This window comes from Zootoca vivipara, chromosome 4 (genome assembly GCF_963506605.1).
Source record: "Zootoca vivipara chromosome 4, rZooViv1.1, whole genome shotgun sequence".
Lineage (NCBI taxonomy): Eukaryota > Metazoa > Chordata > Lepidosauria > Squamata > Lacertidae > Zootoca > Zootoca vivipara.
In genome coordinates, this window is record NC_083279.1 from 48,550,054 (window position 1) to 48,572,084 (window position 22,031).

The 22,031-nt window shown below is 43.3% G+C and overlaps 1 protein-coding gene across 1 annotated transcript in view; it reads left to right on the forward strand.

The window, feature by feature from the left end:
- The first annotated feature begins 13,918 nt into the window (after positions 1-13,918).
- Positions 13,919-22,031, forward strand: part of DSCAM (DS cell adhesion molecule) — a 333,629-nt gene continuing 325,516 nt past the window's right edge. Inside the window, exon 1 of the mRNA XM_035116259.2 lies at positions 13,919-14,005. Within this exon, the coding sequence (XP_034972150.1) occupies positions 13,963-14,005 (43 nt within the window). The 5' untranslated portion in view covers positions 13,919-13,962. The remainder of the gene's footprint in view (positions 14,006-22,031) is intronic.

Sequence of the window (22,031 nt, forward strand, 5' to 3'; positions counted from 1 at the left end):
GAGCCCGGAGGAAGGCACAGCAGCAGGGGCTGGGGGGCTGCAGCAGCCGGGGTGCCTCGCCCAGGCAGCATCCTGCAGCAGGTGGGGCGCGGCGGGCAGGAGATCGCCCCCGAATGGCTGCGAATGAACTCACCTAGGCAAGGGACAGCCCTCGACTTGCAAACGGGGAGCGGCTGCAGTTTCTCTGACGGCGAGGGAACTGTGCGGAATACACAGCTGACGTTTATTCTTGTGCCGTGTTTCTCCCGAAGAGAAGACAATGAACGTTGGGATTTTATTTCTGTTGGGTCACGGTCACAAGTTTGCACGCGTTTTATGCCATTTTCTGCAGTAACAAGAGATGACTGCTAAAATAGTAAAATGTAGCTCTAGAAGTGGGGTGGGGCTTGGTTTGATTTTTTTCTTCTCTAAAGAAAGAAATATAGGCTACCTTAAGCATTGCTATTGGGTCACATTTTCAAAATATTGTGGAAAACGTTCCTATAGTTAATGTTAAGCGAGCTGTCAATGTTCAGGCTTTATTTTCATTTTTATTTTATGTAGGCAATTTGTACACTGCTTAACATTTTAAGAGAAAAAACTCTTAAGCAGTTTACAAGTACGTATTACTTGATGCAAAACAATGGGGCAGATTAGTTATTTTTTTAAAAAAACATTTACTCACATTCTGTATACTTTATTTTAGTTCCATTGCATAAAATGGGTGAATATAGCACAAGCTAATTCAAACAACTCTGAGATATTTAATCTTATTTCCCCACAAAACTGTTCCATTACACATCAGGCTTGTGCTAGAAAAGCTGTAGATAGATACAGTAGTGGCCTGAACCATTACTGAATAAATGGTCCTGTTTGTGTGTGTGTGTCAGGGCTAATTCAAATGTTGAAGATAGTATGTTCCTCACACGTGACTGCCCTCTTCTGAATGCCACAACCTGCATCAAAGCTCACCTCCTCAGAGAGTACGTCAGATTCTATACATTGCATAGTTGGTCATGTGGGAGCTCTTTCGAATATCCTTTCTTTACATGAAAACTGAATAAATACTCTTATGTTTGAGCACTGTGCCACCTTGGCACATAATCATTATTTGAGTTCCTTCTTCACATTGACATTGTTCTCTTGGGGCTGAGAAAAAACCTTGAGTGGTTTTGAGTGTACCATAAACTGAAGGTCAGCCCTGCAAGCACCTGATTTTTTTGGAAATACATGAAGTATCCATTAGTATCTAAACATTATTATTTTTACCAATAATATAAAATACAATATCAACAATGATATTGAACAAATATAAAACATAATGTCTTTTAAGTGCTACACATAAGACTAAGACAAGCCTCTGGTCAGGTTTTTGATTATAAATTTTATTATTATTTCAAGAGGGAGGAGAGATTGGTCAAGGTTATGGATGGAAAGAGAAAAAAGTGGGAAATATATATATATGTCTACTGAGTAGACATGAACAGGATTGTGTTGCAAGGCTCATCAAACATTTGAGCCTGCATCTAGATCACAGTATAGTCCTTGTTATGGGAATGCTGTCTTCCTAGTGGTGGCCTACCTGTGTGTGCGACACTGCTGGTGGAGGAAGAAAAATCCCTGTTGGTGCTGTTCATTGGCTCATTAGACTTTCTCACCTTCTGGATATAACTGTGGCATTTATTATTTCTGTGTTGCTATAGACTTGGGGAAAGTGGCTTAGATGCCTGGATTCCCTTCGAATCCTGTGATTTTATATCTGTGGGATATGTTTCTGTAAAAAAAGGGACTACTTCAGCCGTCATTCCAGTCTCCTTGTTTTAAAGTAATTGCTCTAGCCATGTCTGTTAAGCATCTCTTTTGTTATTTTAAGCTGGGATCAAAATGTTCCATAGAAACTATTAGGTGAAGAATATGACTTGATAGCAGTGGCAGGTTGGGTCAAGGCAGGCCTTCCCTCCTCTCCTTGCTGGAGCTGATATCCTCAAGGTGTGAGTCTGTGTATGGGTCTGTTCCAAGGCAGTCATGGTCTTGGAAAGTGTAAGGCTCATGTATTGCAGGGACACCACAAGCCTCCAGTGACCTTCATTCCCAGGAAACCATGCTCAACATATCCTCTGAGAGCTCTTACTCAGGCATCCCCAAACTTCGGCCCTCCAGATGTTTTGGACTACAATTCCCATCATGCCTGACCACTGGTCCTGTTAGCTAGGGATCATGGGAGTTGTAGGCCAAAACATCTGGAGGGCCGGTTTGGGGGTGCCTGCTCTTACTGCTTGTTGATTGAGCTGTGTGTCACAGTATTTATAACAGCTGCCCAATAATAATTCTCTGGGTCCTCACAAAGTTAAACTACAATACAAAAAATATGGTGCAAGCAAATGTAGCATTAAAAATGTCCATGTCATCAGTGGAATAAATAAATAAAATCAGATTTTAACATTTTAAATAAGATTTTAAATGCCTAGGAGAATTGAAAGCTCTTCACCTGGCACTAAACATACCACAAGGAAGGTGCCAGGCAAGCTTCTCTGGGGACAGTAGTAACAGTTGGAAGCTCACTTCTCAAAACTGCCCTCTTTATCAGGGGTCAGCAACCTTTTCCAGCCATGGGCCTGTCCACCGTCCATCGGACCATGTGGGGGGCTGGACTATTTTTTTGGGGGGGGGAATGAACGAATTCCTAGGCCCCACAAATAACCCAGAGATGCATTTAAATAAAAGGACACATTCTACTCATGTAAAAACATGCTGATTCCCTGACCATCCACGGGCCGGATTGAGAAGGTGATTGGGCTGGATCCAGCCCACAGGCCTTAGGTTGCCTACCCCTGCTCTTTATGCTAATCTACATTAAGTATCTTTTCTTTATCTGCCATTGAGGTTCAAACTCCGTGTGATAATGGGCACTTTCCAACTAAATTGGTGGTTCCCAATTAGCTAATTACTGAGGACCCCCTTATTTTTTCAAAAGCCAAGCTATGGACTGCCTACTTTTGAAAATTTTGATAACTCTATCATAGTTGAAATATATAAAGAAATAAAAATAATTTTTATATATTATATATTTAATTTTTTATATATATTTCTGCTGCATCAGACCAATACGGCTACCTACCTGAATCTATCATAGTTATCTCTGCAAAGCAATTTTTTGAATAAAATGTGGGGTAGCCCCTAATAAGCAAAGGATTTTGGATATACAAAAAGAAAAGAAAAGAAAAGAAAGACTAGGGCTGAGTGATATCCGGTTTTCAACATTGTGATGTATCAGCAGCAAAACAGCATGATATTACCATGCAAAAATGACAAAAATACAGTTGGAAGGAGGCATGGGATGGGATGGTGGACTCTCTGTATTCTGCGGATCCCCACGGGTCCTCGGGCCCCTAACTGGGAAGCACTCAATTGCACAAGTGGAACAACTTCTGCTTGTGCAATGGAACTCTCTCCCACCTCCACATGCTCCTACCACTCCCAAATGTGCTCCACAGGGTTGGTGGAACCCCCACAACAGATTTAGGGGTGCATGGAGGAGAAGAGGGGGTTCCAATGTGTAAGTGGGCATCATCCCACTTACCACCCTGTGGAATGCCCTCCCATCAGATGTCAAGGAAATAAGCAACCACCTGACTTTTAGAAGACATCTGAAGTACAGGGAAGTTTTTAATGTTTGATGTTTGATTGTATTTTTAATATTTTGTTGGAAACCACCCAGAGTGGCTGGGGAAATGCAGCCAGATGGCGGGAATAATAATAATAATAAATAAATAAATTTATTATCCCGCTTGCTTGAAGAGTTGCTTAGTGTTACTTTTGATAGCAACTCCCTGCATTGTTGTTTTCCTTAAAAAAATTAAAGGGGCCAATGGCATGGTGGGCAACTTGTGACTAAAACCTCTGCTCTCTCATAACCAGGCATCATACCACAGGTGTGCATGGCTCTGTATGTAGGCTGACTAATGAGTTGAATCAGGTTGATCTGGAGCTTCCCCCTCCTGAGTTGAAGTGTGATGTAGAGAACACTTCAGGTTGGATCAGGTCCTCCACATAGCCTCATTTTGCTTTGTTTCGGTACTTTTCTGTGACATATACACCTCTATATATTTTTCTGTATACCGGTAGTACCTGTTTTTCTAGATTCATGGGGTTTCCAAGAAATGAGACTGTCTAAAATCTTGCCTGTGGAGTGCTGAAGAGCTCTGGATGTTCTTTTGAATGATAATTTTTATTGATTTTATACATTCAGAAATAAAGAAAAACAACAATAACAACAACAACAATAACAACAACAACAAGAAGAAAATAAGAACACTGTTTTAAAAAATGTGCTTTTGTCAAAGCACAGTAGTGGTTGGGCTTTTAAAAATATTAAAATCTTCATTTAAAAACAAACCGAGAGCTCTTCAGAAGTCTGCAAGTAGTATTCTAGAAAGACTTACATTGTAAGGTTCTTTGGAAGTCTGTAAGGGCTGTTAGATGGCACAAACAATCACCTGAAAGAGGCTGGCATAAAGCTGCAATAATAATAATAATAATAATAATAATAATAATAATAATAATAATAAATGTGCAAACAAGAATATACACCACTCAACCACTTCACAGAATAACTCAGAAATAGCTATGATAGGTTCCCCCCCAAAAAATGTCTGGATACAAGACACATTTTAGGGCTTGTATACATCCCTTGTACATGCTGTAAATGTTGTCCCCATGGGGCAAATTACGGCCTTCAGATGGGTTTCAGTCCTGAAAGCAACATAGAGGGAAAGGTTAACAATCCCCTCCTCCAGTGTTGCATCTAAAATAATTTGTCTACATGGCAGGTGCTTTTATTTTTCAAGCCACAACGAAATATGACAAATTCTGTTCCCAAATCTGTTGCGTTGCATCAAATCTAACATTTTAAAACATAAGGTGCTTCGGATGTTTTAAACATTGATGTAAAAGTGTAAATGCAACTAATCATACACAGGAAGAAACCGTGGAATGTGCATTCCCTGGCAAACTTGGGTTTACCTCTGTATAATGTGTGAAAATGTTCTCAGCCTCATCCACTCCCCTCTATCCCACCCATATAATTTTGTTGTACTTAATGAAGTCCTGGTTGCTGAGATTCCCACCGTTTTTGCCTGACCTTATAAGGAGCTAAGGCTTGAATGTTCCAGGAAATTATATAGTAAGAGTGTTTCTCTTTCAAGATATGAAAGATTACAAACTTTCTTTGTTTGCCACAAATCCACTTAGAGAAATTTGCAAGTAGGGAACCATAGCAGTGAACTGTGTTCTACAGTAAGGTAGGCTGGGGAATTAAGGGGAAGCAGGGCTGTGCCATTGTCCCTCTGCCCCCCAGTTCACCAACATCCACACTCAATGTCACTATTTAACCACTTGTCAGGGCTGTCTTAAGCATATGCGGCGCCGGGGTGCAAAGATCCCAGGCATGCAAGAGGGAAGAGCCGGCCTCAGTGTCTCGCTGGCTCAGTTGCCCCCGAACTTGCAGCACAGAGCCACCCACAGCAGAAGAGCCCGCCATGGCACTCTGACCAACAGGTGGGCTCTTCCCCGGACTCAGCTCTCAGGCCCCAGACTCTCGGCCTGGTGCCCCTGAGAGGTCAGCGCCTGGGTGCCCTGCACCCCTAGCGCCTATGGGTAAGGCGGCCCTGTCTCCTGTTTTTTTGTTTTGTTTTTTGCGATAATGGTAGACATGTTTTTTGTATTATGTGTTAATAGGTATCATATCCCTTTCTTCACTGTTGAATGGAGGATGCTGCTGACAGCCGGTCCCTTCCCTTGATATTTTTACTTTGTGCATCTGGAATGAGGAATTCATCTGAAAAATCTCTCTCCTGCAATTAGTCTGTCAGATGGGACCACAGATAGCTTATGCAGAATGGATTTGAGGAGTCCTTGTGAAGGAATGTAGCGTTGAGATGTTCAGGTTTATTAGGGCCATTCACGTGAAAATAAGCCATCTGTTAATCAAATTCCCTCTCTCCCCACACAAAGCACGGCCAATAGTTGTTGCGCCCACAGAGTTATGTACAGGTGCATCTAGACAAATATGCTTGTTTCTCCTTTCTCACTGGCAGGGATGTAAAATATTTGCTAACTCCACATCATGAGCTTTGCTTCTGAGGGAAAGGGCCTTTTATTCCCGAGAACCCAACCAAATCCATATAATCTTCAGACCGTGTCATGTGCAGCATGCATTAGTCTGGAGCAGGTCTACTTGGCTGACCTTGCCTCCAGCATCGCACCCATGAGCCAGTTCTATCAGGGCACCTCCAAAGGAACCCCCCTTTTTGAGCAGCTTTGCATGTAGTGAGTCTGCACAGTTGGGATGGCAGGCCAACTGGCTACTCTGGTTTCACAGAGTCCCTACACACAAGCCGTGGCCCATGCATAGGGACTCCATTGAAAATGTCTGCACACAGCACATGGATATTGGAGTGTGAAGCTAGCTCTCAGGGGCTCCATGTTGAGAGCAGGTCTAGAGATGCTCCTTCATTTCCTCACAAATGCTCTTCCTGCAAGTAATCTGTAATTGTGACTTCAGAGTATGGCATAAAGGCAAATACGTGTGTTTGTGGGCAGGTTTGTACTATCTGTGTATGGATGCTCTGAAATTTAAATCCACATAATAGGGACCTGTCTGTGATGTCCTCCCATGGCTACATTTCTGTGCCCCTGCTGTTTTGAAAACATGCTGCATGTGAATACGTATTTGAAGCTGTCAAAATGGCAGCCGTATGGAAACCAAGATGGCTTTTCCTAGTAGTGGTGCCACCTAATGGTTTACACATAGTGTTGTTGCATTCTGGAAGATTCCTGCAGCAATGGGAGAGACAAAACATCTGAAGGCCTCCAGTTATAGGGCTTTTTTGTCGAGCTAATTGGATCAAGAATAATACAAAATGGTGTAGCACAGAGAAAAGTGGGGATAAATTCCACAAAGGTAGCCCTATCAGGTGAGAAGGAGAGAAGGCAATTTGGGTGAAGGCTTGAACAACCAGGATACAAGAGTACAATAATCTTGAAATACTGTTAGTGTGGAATCCTTGTATTAAAAACTAAAAATTATCAGGGTTTGTTGTTGTTGGGGTCTCTCCTCTCTCTCTCTCTCTCTCTCTCTCTCTCTCTCTCTCTCTCTCTGTGTGTGTGTGTGTGTGTGTGTGTGTGTGTGTGTGTGAGAGAGAGAGAGAGAGAGAGAGAGAGAGAGAGAGAGCACCCTCACCTCAGCCTTGGCTTTCCCCTGCATTGATACCTCCTTTTTTCACAGTAGTAGGTTAAGTACCATGGAGTAAGTTCTGTGAGACTTATTTTTGAATGGGCATGTATAGGATTGCACTGACAGCTACAGAAAATTGCCTGACAGCCTGCTGCTGCTAGAAAGGAGGAGCTATGTGACAGAAGACCTCCTTGCATAGAAAATCCAGTCTTCAAGGCAACACAGTGCAATAAAGCTGAGGGGAAAGGGAAAACCTCTCTAAAAAGCCATCCAGACTACTTCATTCCCTCGTACCCTTGCTTGAGAAGTCACTGCCCACTTTAGGTGCTAGGGCTTCTGATTTCAAAACTACCTGGTGGTTGGTATACTTAGGGTTGCCATATTTTAAAAAGTGAAAATCCAGACACAAAAGTTGTTGAGCTATTTCTAAGGAATTTGCCAATTTAAGCACTGCTTTCAACTATCAAATCCTGACAATGTCCGTGAAATTCCAGATGTATGGCCACCCTAGTATACTGAATGTATGTTTATGTGGCCTGTAATGGATCAGTCCCACTTCCCCCTGTGGTACTTACCTGGAGTCGTTTAGTCTGGTTTGTTCCATCTATCTTAGTATAAGTTAGAGCAGGTACGGCTGCTCTGCTTTTCTGAGAGAGAGTTTGTGTTTTTGCATAATAAAAGGAAAATGTTTATCAGCCTCTTTGTAACCCATGGAGGCATGTTGTCCTAAGTACTGTATCCCTGGGACCCTGGGACAAAGATGCAATGTTATATGGCCAGGGGAGGGCTGGAAGAATTCAAGTGGCCAGGGGGCTGGAGCCTGATGTGCCTTCTTGTTTCTTAGGCTGGGGGTGGAACTTGGTGAGTCAAGGGGAAGATGGGCAAGTGACCCCTGGTAGCTCACGCTTTGGAGTCAAAAGGAAACTGTTTAAAAACCAGTAGTTAAAAATATTTGGCTTATTAAACAAAATACTTGAGGATGACACTACTACATAGGTGGGTGATGACCTGACTGCTAGAACCTGCTACTGTGCTGCCCAGCACTAAGCCACTTCTGGATTTTTGCCTGTTTGCACTTGGGAGCTCTGTAATTTTCTACAAAGATGCAATGGTTCAGGAAGTAAGGTTCCAATAGAGCTCCTGGTTTCAGAGTCAAAGTCGGTTCTGTGGCTACTGACTCTGATGGCAGCTATACACTCCAGAGCTAGAAGTTCCAGAACATAGCAATGGAGAGTAGATAGTCCATCTGAAGTGTGTGTGGAAGGAGGGAAAAGACTGGTTGACTTAGTGGGATAGCTGGCTGCCATTTCAGTTGCAAAATTAGGAGGTAACTGGGATCACTGTGTAGCTGAAGAGATCCACTTCTGTACAAAGAGATTGCAGAGATTCCCTTCTGTACAAAAAAATACCAAAAGAGCCATCTCCCTAATGGTGTCGTGTCACATGCGTTCAGATTAATAGAACGTGCCCATTCTGAGCTGGCAGTGACTAGCTAGGAAAGGATCTTCAGCCTGTGATACACTCAAGTCTGCCTGGGAAAAGGCTCTACATGTGCACACCTTCATACACATAGGGATCCATATGAGGAGTGATCCTGAATGATCCAGGATCTCTCCCTCACATAGGGAATCCCCACATGTGTACATTGACCCCCCCCCCCCCGGTCCTTGGGAGGGAATTTGCAAGGATAATTATCCTCAATCATCCTTGTTTTTCCTTCACCAACAATCTCCTGCTGTCATGGGAGCTGGCTCCATTAAGGCAGAGCGGAACCAGAAGCTTGAATGCCAGTTGTATGTGTGTGTGAGGGGGTCACAGCCATTAGCTGTGGGGGCACCAGGAGGGGGGCTAGCTCAGGCAATCCTGTAAGTCCTCCCTGTTGTGTTCCTTGAAAAGTTGGGAGTTCATCTGACCCCCCCGTGATCCATGGGAAGGAGGAGTTAGAGAAGGGCTGTCAGTTGTAATCAGTTAGTTTATTAAACAAAGCTATAGTTGAGTGACTGTGGTGAAAGTTACAGATAAGGCTTTGAAATCTTTTTAAAGGGTTTTTGGTTCTGGTATGTCAGATGTTGCCCTCCAGATGTTGTTGGACTACAACTCCCATCATACTTGAGCTTTGGCAATCCTGGCTGGATCTCCTGGAAGTTAGAGTCCAGCAGCACCTTCAAGGGCACAAGCCCCCCCTCCCCCATCCCTATAATAGGGTTTATTGCCATTTTTTTAATAAGGCTGTACCTACTAGTCAGCAAACCCCAGTGAATACAGTGGATTTTCCATAGGATTAAACTGGCTTTTCTTTCTAAAAGTAAGTGGTAACTTTCATCTTAATAAAGAAGAGCTATCTCTCCGAAGAAAGTGAATCTAAACAGGCAGTTATACAGAGACTTTAGTGATATTAAAATTTATTCATTGTGATTAGTTAAAAAGGCAAATTAATAACCAGCTAAAATTCCTTAATTGCTTAGCACACTAGTCACACACTATTGTTGTGCGTGAGATATATATATATTGCAAAGGTTTGTTTTCTTTGAATATGTTTCTAATTGTATATTTTATTCTGCATGTCTGCACCTTGATCCACCAATTTTTTCCAGAGGCTCTGGTCACATTCACACCATACATTTAAAGCAAATGTATAAAGCACCTCAAATATTTCTGGGAACTGTAGTTTAAGTGTGCTGAGAATCGTAACTCTTTAAAGGATAAACTATGGTTCCTAGTATTCTTTGGTGGAAGTCATGACTGTTAAAATTGCTACAAATGTGCTTTACATGTATGCTGCGGGTGTGACTATGGAATAGAAGCTGTAGTGATCACACAGAGCATCCATGCCCTGTTCCCTTCGCTAGAGAAGCTCTATGTAAATCATTTCTTCACTAGAGTTGCCAAGTTTTCCTGCACCTTTAGCAGGTGGCTGATCTACCAAAATGTAGGAGTGGGAGGGTGGGCACCAATACAGTTTCTTGCCAAGGGCGCAAGGCAGCTTAGGTACGCCTAAGGAGGGCTGAATGCTTCTGCTGATAGTCAGTGTGTCCGAAGGTGTCTTCTCCACCTATTATGGAATACATTTATGCAAACTTTGTCTGCACTGATTTCAACAGAACTTATAGATGCAAACTGTTCTGGACAGCAGCCTAAAGTAACTGGATGATTCAGCTTAATATTGTTATAAAGGGACAATCTAACTGAAGCTGTTAATCAAGTAGTTCTGGCACCACTTCCATTACTTTTAAGCATTTTAGCAAAACTGTCATACTTTTAGTGTGGGGCCTCCCAGGTGGGAATGGATTTGTCCATCCATTGGATGTTATCAGTCTTTACCACTTGGCCCTTCAAAGCCACAGATAATACATATATGTAGCTTGCAGTACCTTGAGGGATAATATAGTAAATGAATGAATGATTAAATGCCACTGTTTGGTGAGGCCTTGTGGAAAATAACAAGTGAAGGGAAACCCGTACCACCCTTTCCAGTGAGAAATTCTTATGGAGAGCTCAGGAATGGGTATAAACTTCATTCCTTCCAAGAGACTTGTGTTCCAGGAAATTAAAACCCATTCCTCCCCCCAGGTGGGATAATTGCAACTGACTGATATCTGAGACTGTTGATTAAGAAATCACTCTAGATTCATAGGATTGGAACCTATTGGCATATTAAGAGCAGACCCATTAAAATTAATGAAACTAAATTAGCCATGTCTGTTAATTTTAATGATTCTACTCTGAGTAGAGCTAACACTGGATATAAGCCATATAGTTGGAAACTGTCTTCATGGTCATTCTAATCCAACCTGATGCAAGAAAATCACTATTGCACCATGCCTGATATGTGGACATCTAGGTTCTAATTACAAATGTCTACTCAGGGAGAGTCTTCCACCTTCCGAGGGCAGTCTGTGCCCTGCCAAACAGCTTGTTACCAACAGAAAGTTCTTCCTAATGTTCAGTCAGAATCACTTCCCTTGTACTATTTCGGTCCTATCCTCTGGACCAACAGAAAACAAAGCTCTTTCATCTCTGTGATGCAGCCTGCCAAATGTTTGAAGATGGCTCTCATCTTGACTTGGTTTTGCATGTCACAGGAAGCTGAACTATGGCTTATTGGGGCTGTGTGAACATAATGGCTCCTGGAGAGGAGCTTGTACCTGCTTTCTTCCTCTGCACTTCTCCTAGCACAGCATGGCAGCTAAGCCAGTGTTTGGCTTAGCATGTTAACCAAACCTTGGACTGGAAGGTCACTCTACCTCAACCACCATATGTAGCTGAATATTGTCCTATGGTTACAGGTTGTGGTTAAGGAGGAGGCATCTTAAACATTATCCTGGGTTCGGACAACACACTATGCCAAAGTTTGGCTTAGTTGCTACCCTGCGTTAAAAGGACTGCAGAGGAGCAAAGTAGGGATGGGCATTTGTACTGTCCCAGTAAGCCCTGGTTTAGTTAAACATGCTACTTCTCATATAAAACACTCTATGCATGCTCTGAGTCACTGTGGCATTAGGTGACTGTAGTACAATTCACAAAGCCTTAAACAACTTGGGACTAAAGTACCTTAAGGACTGTCGGATTTCTTATGCACCATCTCAATCATTGAGGTGCTGCTGGGGCACTTCTGGTGCTTCCCCATGATGTCTCCAATGTTCAGTTGGCCTTTATTAGAGACCTAGCCTACAGTGTGGCAGATCCTGTCCTGTGGAACCCCCTGCCAGTAGGTTTGGTAGGAATCATCCCTGCTGCAAAACAGTTGTTCAGTCAGGGCTTTAAAACATGAATTCCTTTTTACCAACCGATATGTAGGCCTACTGATGCTTTTTAAAACTGCAATGTTGTCTTTACATTGTATACTGCCTTGCTGTGTTTTTATGTGCACCCAGTCTGTAAATATTTAAAATAAATAAATAAATAAACAGCAGCCATTTTCCTTTGTAAAGGAGAGGAGCTCTGTACATACTCGAAGTCTTGGCTCAGGGTGATACATGTCCGAAAACAAAAGCTAACACTTCTGCTAGCCTGTCAGCACATGCAAATGTATGAAAAGTTTTCAAACCTTTAGCAAATTAACAGTGGAGAAACTAGTTGGTTTTGGTTAATGCATACTGGGTATAAAATGTGCTTTTGTTCTGCTCAGTTAAAATTAACCCCAAACAAGTTGCAAAGAAGGGGGCTCAGTTTTTAGTATTAGTTGTCTGCTGGCCAGATTAATAGTCTGAAGATCTGTATATGATATGAAGGCCTGATGCAGCCCACCAAATGTTTTGTTCCCAAATATTGGATTGAAACGCTGACTTCAACTACTCTTTAATTCTAGGTCCTGAGAGGCTACTTTTGTTGAGGCATTCCAGTCTCTACCTAAGCACTGCAGAAGCCTATGTGCGACATTTTCCTTTAATATTTCTAAGAACCGCAGTAGAGGTCAGAGGAGAGGCCTGTAAAATCCCCTTGCCTTCAGTTTTCACTTTAATAGGCCAGTCTGGATGTTGTCATGGTAGCCATCTTGAAAATGAAGCTGAGAATCTGTACTTGTGTGTGTGTGTGTGTGTCACTCTGGGCACGTGTGTGTGTGTGTGTGTGTGTGTGTGGTTCCCCCCTCCTCCTCCCTCGGTTTTTTTTTTTTTTTGCAGCCTTGTAGAATCTCATTCATGTAGACGCCATTGGGAGGATTAAAAAAAACTATGCAGAAATATAAAACTAATGTTTCATTCTAAATTCAGAGTGGGCCTGCCCTTTGCGTCAGAAAACAGGAGTCTTCATTCCCCCTCCCCTGCTTATTAATAGAGACCAGGGCCAAAACCTCTGCAGCTCCCATAGTTGGAAGTAAATTGCTTTTACTGTATTTCATTTCACTGAGATGTAAGGGTTAGAAACGCAACTCAATCTGCCTTGTGAAAAACGTCGTATGGGCTTCCGGAGCCGCCACCCCCTTGTGAATCCGTTAGTTGCGCTTAAGAAACCAGGTACTGCTGGGGGAGGCATGGGCAAAGTCGAGAGCGGCCACCGACGGTTCTAGCACCTTCCCCCTCCCTGGCTGCGTCTCGGCTGCCCTGGGGCCGCTGCTTTAAGAGCAGCCCAGCGAGGGCTGCGGCGGAGGGAGGCGGCCGGCTGGCGAGAGGCTTAACCCTTTCGTGCGCTCCGCTCGGAGGCAGCCAAGGTTAGGCGAGGGATCAGTGCGATTCCAGCGGGAGGAGAGCGAAGATGCGCCTGCCTGCCTGCTCGCTGCCTGGCTGTGGCAGCGGTGGCTGAAGCCGGGGCGCGCGTCGGGAACCTGACAGCCAGCCTGCCTGCCTGCCTGCCTGCCTGCCTTCCTTCGTCCTGCAGAGCCCGGGCCGGATATGACCGGGCAGGGTCGGCTGTCCTTGCGCTGCTGCTGCTGCTGCTGCCGGGCTGCGTTGTGCTCCTCCTTCCACCTGTGGACCTGCTCGGGCGAAGCTGCGGCGGCTGCGGCGGCGGGCGCGTGGCGGGGCTGCGCCGGGCGCACCTGAGCTGGCCGCCTGTGGGAGCAGCGGGGCGAGGCGCTGAAGGAGAGCAGCGGGCAGCCCCCTCGCTCGACCCCCGACGCGGCGGCGGCGCCGGCGGCGCCCCTTGGCCGCCCTCGCCCTCCTCCTGGGAGCGGCGCCCGGAGCTGGACGGAGCTACTGCTTTGCCCGCTGGCCGCGCTCCCCTCGCCGGGGACGAGCCGCGGGAGAGGCGGCTGCCGTGCCGAGAGAGAGGCGAGCGAGCCCATCGCGGCCAGGCTGGCGAGGAGCAGGGGCATGTGGATGCTGGCCGCCGTCTTGCTCCAGAGCGTCCTGAATGGTGAGCGGCGGCGGCGGGGTCCGGCGCGGGAAGGGCGGCGGTGGGGCGGGGGGAGCCCGGAGGAAGGCACAGCAGCAGGGGCTGGGGGGCTGCAGCAGCCGGGGGTGCCTCGCCCAGGCAGCATCCTGCAGCAGGTGGGGCGCGGCGGGCAGGAGATCGCCCCCGAATGGCTGCGAATGAACTCACCTAGGCAAGTGATCCTGAGCGCTATATATCTGCCTCGTTCAGTATCGAGCCATGGTAGATGAAATGAAGAAAACTGCACCCTTTCCGCCGTGTTAACGGATGCAGGATTGTACCCTACAGGGCATTTATCTGAATGAAGGACATATACCGCAAGCTTCTGGAAGGCTCAGTGTGGGGAAAGCTTTTCCCTTCTTATCTGATAATTCTGAGAAGCCGCATCACTTTCTGTGCTCCATTATACCTTTTGAACTATTATTTCAACGTTCCTCTCTGCCTCATAAGACGTTGGGAATGGGGTTTGCTGCGCACTCATCACCCTCATTTATGTAAAAATATGCACTGATAACCATTACGTCACCTAAAAAAAGGCTAGGGAGTCTTTCAATCAATTTCAAAGTTATAGAAGTGAAGAAACAGTGGAAAGGCAAAAGAATGAGCTTTGTTTCTGCAAAGCTGCTGTTTCTGCATAATGTTTTTCCTGTGCATTTGATCAGAAGTCATGCATTTTCTTTTAAAGCCCAGACCAAGTGCTTCTGTGGATGCACAGGTTTCCTTATCCTACTATCGCATTACTTTTAAAGAAAAGAAATCACAGCCAATACAAAAAAACCTTAAGTGACGTTAAGGCTTTGAAGGAGGTGAAATAGAAATAATCCCATGCAGAGGGCTGCTGCTGGATGCTCCTGTTCAATGGCATGGCCATTTTTCAAATTTGAGAGCACAGCTCCTCTTCTTAAAACACATTAATATGCTGACAGTTAAAAGGGAAAGATTAAGCACACGATTCCCAAAATAGGCAAAGCAGACAGAATAGAAAAATGTCGCTAGTGAGAATGAATGAGGGAGAGAATTGTAGAGGGGAAAAGTGAGAGATTTTCCTGGAAGATACAAATAATTGAAGCTCCAAGCAGAGGCTGAGGACTGAATGTTGGATGAGGGTGCCTTCAGGTCTGTTTAGCTATAGCATGGATGGAAAAATACACTGGCAGGCAGGGCATCCTTTAGAATGTGGACAGGCAGACTGAACTTGAAATTAAGCCATGAAGGATTGCAACATAAAATATGAGTAATGAGATGACTGGACCGGTCCTAAATATTTTGACATTTTGGCAGCCTGTGCAATATAAAATGATTAGGACAAAACTCTGAAAATTGTCTTAGCATTAATGGTGATTGCAACAAGTTCTGTCATTAAGATTGCTCTCCTCCCCTTCTTTAGAAATATAAAATAGTCTTAGCGTTAGTGACTTTTACAGGAGGAGACCTTTCAGAATATTCATTTAGGGAGGAAATAACAATGAAAGTCTATTTTTAACTAAGATTCTGTGAGCCTACGATGGCATTGTAAGAGAACTCACATCAATGGGATTTAAATTGCATTGTATGACCAAGTTGGGGGGGGGGCATAGATATGTTAACATCTTAATGCATTGCATCCATAGCCACATAATAAAGATGTTACATGTAAATAATGTAATAGCAGCCCACAAAGAAAAAATAATAATGTTCTGGTAGAGGTAAGGTTAGAGGGTAAAAGTGGATGAGTGTCCTTTTCAATCCATACGCCTGTATAATTATTAGAGATTGGATCATAATTTTGCTCTGCAATTAAAGAAGAAAACAGATTGGAGATTTACCTTTTAAAATTCCTTAATTTATGAGGTGCATGAATTGTACCAAAGTATACTATGTGTGCACATACAAATTTAAATAAGTGGAACAAGAACTGTGCATAAAATACAAATTGCATCCCTTATGCACAATTCTGTATCTTAAAGTAGTAGAAATGTCTAAGACATTTAAGTTAATTTTGTTTAAACATTGATTGAAATTCATGGCTCTTTTTTCATCTGAATATGCAGGAATGAATACATAAACTAGGAATCAGAATACATTTATTTCTATAAAGCTTCTATAAAGGTAATATGTAGCAGTACATGAAATAAACTTGTATTATGAAGGAGCTGTTAGGAATGTGTCTAAAAAGAATGCAATATTATTGGGACCTCACACTTCCCTGATATAAATGTTGGATCATTCAATGTGATTGAAGTTTTAAATTAATGGGGTAGTTTATTCTTGCTATGATCATACATGTCACAGAAAGAAGAATTTTATTTTTTTAAACCAATTTGCATGGGCTTGTCTCAGAATTGATTATTTTGTGGCAGTGTTCCTGGTTGTGTGATGAAAAGTCACTCATTTGACTTTTAACACGTTGTTAATAATTTCCTTCTTTTAGAACTTCCCCAGAAACAATAATGCTATGAACCTTAAAGCAGCTGCAGGCATTGAAGGTTATAGAATTTGTGTCCATGTTTCAGTTCACACTAGGGTAACATAAGTGTGAAATGGAAGTCTAGTGACAGTATTAGTTATGATTTATATTTTGCCTAAAATTGTACTTTTTTTAAAATTGCTGGTCCCAAATCTGCCGTTTCCTACCCTAAAATATATATGTGTAGGCTTAGGCCCACCATGTTACAATACCAAAATTGCTGTCCATTGTGCTAAATAGTAGATGGATTGGCTAAATTCAAAAGGAAGCTCCATAATTAACATTGCTACATTGCAATAGAGAAATGAATAGTTCTTCTTGAGTGAAGTCTTGCTCATTTATTATTTCTAGTTCAGCTCTTAATTTCATTTCTTAAAACACAGACAAAATATGCTGTTAATCTTGGGTGCACATTTTCAGAGCAGTTGTGTCAATCCCCATCATGCTAATAAGAGTCATGCATCTACAGCCTTCTCAAAGCAGCCTTTACAACTTCAGCTTTTGCTTGCTATGCCAATGACTATTTATCAAGTGAAGAAAATGTGGAGGGTTTTGCAGTTAACGTTGGGCCTTTGTGGATGAAAAATGCTTATTTTAAAATTGACCTTGAGGTACTTGCATTTTTTTTTAATTTGGAAATTTAATTTTAAAAACCATAGAGCTTTTTATGATTGGTAAAACCTGCTAATATTTCTCTGTACAATGCATGTTAATCTAACTCGCTGCCGTTTTTGCCACATGCATGTGACTAAGGTCCATTGATGCTTGGGTTTTTTAAAAATAAAAAATCAATGGAAAAAACTAGGATGTAACCAATAAAGTAGAGGTACTGCTAAAAATAGATTGCCGTTAAAAGAAAATAGTCCACTAGGTCTCTATAATGCAAGAGTCTGTATCTGCACCTGTCTATCTTTTACTGACTGGTTGTGTTAAAAAAAATGTTGCCATATTAGAATATTGCAATCATGGGGGAGGAGCCAAAGTAGAGGAGGAAAAGATGGCACAATAAATTAAATGAGGGCACCAGTGACACAATCCAAAGGAGCAGCCATCTCTACTGATCAGCTGTTTGATGGACAAGCAGGAGGGTGGCGAGAAGAGCCTGAATTCAGCCAGCCCTTGCTCCTCTTCTCAAACAACTGGTGGACGTCACTTTGATGTTTGTGCCAAGCTTTTTTTGTGCAAAGGCTGCACGCAGGCAGCCCCTGCTGTTGAATATCGAGGGGAGCACCACACCCAAGCCTTGTACGTGCTCATAGTTCCCCTGCAGTGAGAGCTGTTCTGTGGGAAAGCTTGTTTCTGGGCATGCAGCAGCAAATAGAAAAGGGGCATTTTGAGATACCCAAGCCTCTCCAAATGTCATTGAAATAATTGGCACACATATACAGATACTGATACGGGTAGCCGCTTTATAAGGTGGTAGATAGTAAGAGGATTATGTGGTCAGTGCCATCAGTGTGGGGAAACCAGTTCCTCTGATCCACACTGACCTGCCATAATAAAAACACATTCCTTCCTAGCAGTGGCTGACCACAGCTGACAGGCATGACATTTCCATTAATTAGGAAGCCAGATGCATTTCAAAGGAACTATTCTTCTACGTATTGAGTGGTGGTCCAATCACAAGGCATTTAATGTGCCCCCAGACCTTCTTCTTTTTTTTTTTTGATGGGTTTCGCCAGATACATAATGAGGCAGTGTGCCATTACGCTGCCTGTGAGCCTGTGCTGTAGGACACTAGTGGGCAGCAAACCACACAAGACTGGGAACACGTCGTCGGAGCAGCAGGCGGAATGGAGAGCAGCTCCTCCGTGGAGGGGAATACACAATCACCTTTTCAGATCCCATCACTACTTTGCCATTTGGTGTGTCGCTTAATAGAGCGTATGGTTCTGCTTTCTTTGCACTTTCCTTCACCCAGTCAGTGCTTGGGTGCTGCTTTTAATGAGGAAGGGAAAGGCAACAGAGAAGACTTTTGTGTCAAACATGTAAATGTGCATTGCTCTAAGTCGCAGTGAAGGCCAATCAAAGGGAAGGACAGAGGAACGGGTGAGAGGGAACGCTTTGGAAGCGTAGATTTCCCCCCCCCTTCCTTCATGGCTTGTCCTTCAGGCTCTCTGAAGCAGGGCGTTGCACTAATGATATCTGTGTTGGAGAGGATAAGGATGGAATCCAGAGATTTCAATCCATGAAATGCTATATACATAACCAGCCTGAAACAGCAACTGGCAAAGCAGCGTTAAGGAAAGGGGGGTGGCAAGCAATGCAACTCTATTTAAGGTACATTACATATATTCTTTTTGGCAGTGTGGTTTAATTTTGGGCAATATGGTGAAACATTCATCACATTGGATATAAATCAAAACTGGAAGCAATGTATGTTATGAGAACCTTGTTTCTTTTCCTGAAGTACGCAGTATTTTTTTAAAAACATTTACACACCCTGCCTTTCCTTAGTCTAGTTGCTACACATGGTTCTTTTTGTCTTATCCGCACAACTACCCTGCAAGGCTGACTTGAAATAAAAAGTCATCAAGTTAGGGAATTTGAACACTGGTCTCTGGCATGCCAATATCACTGCAGCACACTGTTTCTCTAATAAAGGAACAGAGTTACCATATACGAAGCAGTGCTGCATCCTTCATGGTGGTTATTGGTGTAGCAGTTTCAGTGGCATGAACAGTCTTGTGTGTGTTCTGTGTTATGGCCCACAGGAAGCCTGCCTCACTGTATTTGTATGTATCAATCATTTATTGTATTTGACTAAAATCCATTACAAATCCCTCACTGTATTTACAAAATTTGGGCTGCCCAGCTGCAAAGTTAGTGAATGAAGGCAAGGATTCTTTCATTGGTATCCTTTATAAGGTTTTGTGTGCATTGGCGTTGAATGGCAGTGAGGTCGTTTCCTCTGCTGCGTTTCAAGTTGGATTTGCATTTTGCTGTACACCAGAGATGGGACAGAATGTCTTCACTTGATGCACGTGACTTGTTTGGTTTCTCTGTGCTTTCAACCTCGCACTCCGCTCCTAATCTGCACATGCACGATGGCTGTCTCAAATGTACACACCTCAGTTTAACTGTGAAATGAAAGTGCCTTACGTTTTCAAATCTGATGTAAGCCAGTTTGAGGGAAAACACACCAAGCAGCAGGATCTCTCAAGAACCTACTGGATAGATATGGATTGTGGCTATTGTCATGTATGGATGGCTTCAGACACCTGTAGTGGGAGAACACTGGAGCCAGAATTAAACAGTAATGTGTACACAGTCAAATAAGTGCAACATGTTCCATTGGAATAAATTTGACTTCCATGTAAATTTTATTTATTTATTTCATTTATATCCCACCTTTACTCCAAAGATCTCATGGTGGCATACAGAGTTCTCCCTCCCCCACCTTTATCCTTGCAACAACCCTGTGAGGTAGGTTAGGCTGAGAGACTGTGATTGGCTCAAGGTGACCCAGTGAGCTCCATGGCCAAGTGGGACTAAGAACCCTAGTTTCCCAGGTCCTAATCTGTGACTTGAACCACTACACCACACTGACTCTCACATCTTTAATGCATTTAGGATTCAGATGAAGGAAGTTAATGAAAAAACTGCAGCTAAATATTTTGGAAGGACATCAAATTATTGATCATCTTTTCTTATTAGTGTAGTGTTAAGAGCATGAGCTACTTAGAAGTTTCCACTTCCATCTTTCAGCTCAGTCATGGCCATACTGCGTATAATACTGATTTGGGTTACAAATATTGTAGGAATTAGTCCCGTAAGTATGTAAAGCACTTGGGAAAGGTACTATATAATGCTAGTTATCTGTTCAGGTCTGCATCCGTGTTTTAAGACTAAATGATTAATAATGTGAATCATGGTCAAAAGGAGGAAAAGCAAGAACAGAAAGGAACACAAACTCTGGCAAAGAAATGCAAGTAGGCAAGAAGTGTGGCCAAAGCCCTGTCTCCTGCTGGGAATCCAAGTAGTATTCAGACCCTCAGTTACCAGTGCTGCCAGAGTTTGTAAGTCTGTTGTGTGCTCACTGGTGTGGCAGTGATGGCAGGAAGCAAGGGCTGGATAGGTTTCTGTGTGGCCCTTGCATGCCCCCATTTTCCACTTTTAGCCAACCTTTGACAACCTATGTTACTATCTGCCCCCTAGGCTTTTTGGCCTGACAGTTTGCCTCCACTGGTTATCGACCTAGGAGTGTGTCACAAAAAACTTATGCTGGCAAGGCATTGCCTTGGGAATTTGTTGGAAGGACAGGGTAGAAATGCCCATAATAAATACCAGACATGTTGGCAGGGAATTGGATTGGCATATCCACAAAGCTGTGCTGTGCCAAAGTATCTAGGTTTGAAGGTCTATAGGAATTGTGTTCCTGCCATTTCCTCTGTTTATCCAGCTGGGGTATCTGGAGTGTAGAATTGCACCCATAGGACATAAACACACCCTAAGCCTCTGTGTGAATATCCTGATAAAATGTAGCTAAGCATGTCATAGATGAGCCATAGCAAACCCTGGGTTAACATACTGTCCCCCACCCACCTTCATTCCACCAATGTGACTTCTTCTGTTGTCTGAACTGACAAACTGGTTAATGTCATATGATTTGCTTGAAATAAGACAACTTGAGGTTGTGCTCAGACAGAATGACCAAAGACTTGGGTCTATGGGTCCTGTACTGCAGGGGTGGCCAACTCCCAAGAGACTGCGATCTACTCACAGAGTTAAAAAGAGGCAATGATCTACCCCATTTTGGGGGGTTCAGGTTGTTGAGCTTTTTTAGGGAGGAAAGCCCGTTTTTAGGGGTTCAGGTCAAAGTTGTTGAGCTTTTTTAGGGGAGTCAAAGTTGTTGAGCTTCTTTGAGGGGAGCCAGTGATCTACCACACACGTCCAGTGATCTACCGGTAGATCACGATCTACCTGTTGGATGTGCCTGTGCAGAGGCACATTGCAGCTTTTGAAATGGTCACCATCTTTTTCTGAGTAGCATATGTGGGAGTAAATTAAATGCTAGTTAAAGAGTGTGTTCTGTAGCTGAACACAGTTTCGTGCAAGCTAATTGTGCACATAACTTGTGTAAAGACTGTGTATGCATTCAGGCACCGAATTGCACTGGTGTGTCCCCACTTCTGCTTTTGGCTCTTTGGATCGCGGCCAAAGAGATTAATGAGTCTTGCCTGTCTCTCTCTTTAAGCTATTTTTACTCAGAAAGCAGTGAGGAAGACTGAGCCAGCAGTCCTATTTATAGAAAGTCCTTTTTAAATACGCTGGCTTTGAGGAGAGTCACCTCCATACTAAATGCCTGCTGTCCTAGGGCTTGTCTATAATTTGAGAAGAAGAGATTAAATTAGGAATCGGATTAGCAGCAGAATATTTTGGGGCTGAATGCTAGTGATACCCACAGTGCATTGTTTTAAGATTTCAAAAACAAAGCCAGATGAAAACAAATGTGCATCAGGCTAGGTTGATGAAATACCACTCCAGGCATCTGAACCACGTACTGCATCATTCGAAAATGAAGACTGAGCACATGGTTGTTAATTTAATGATATTGACAGT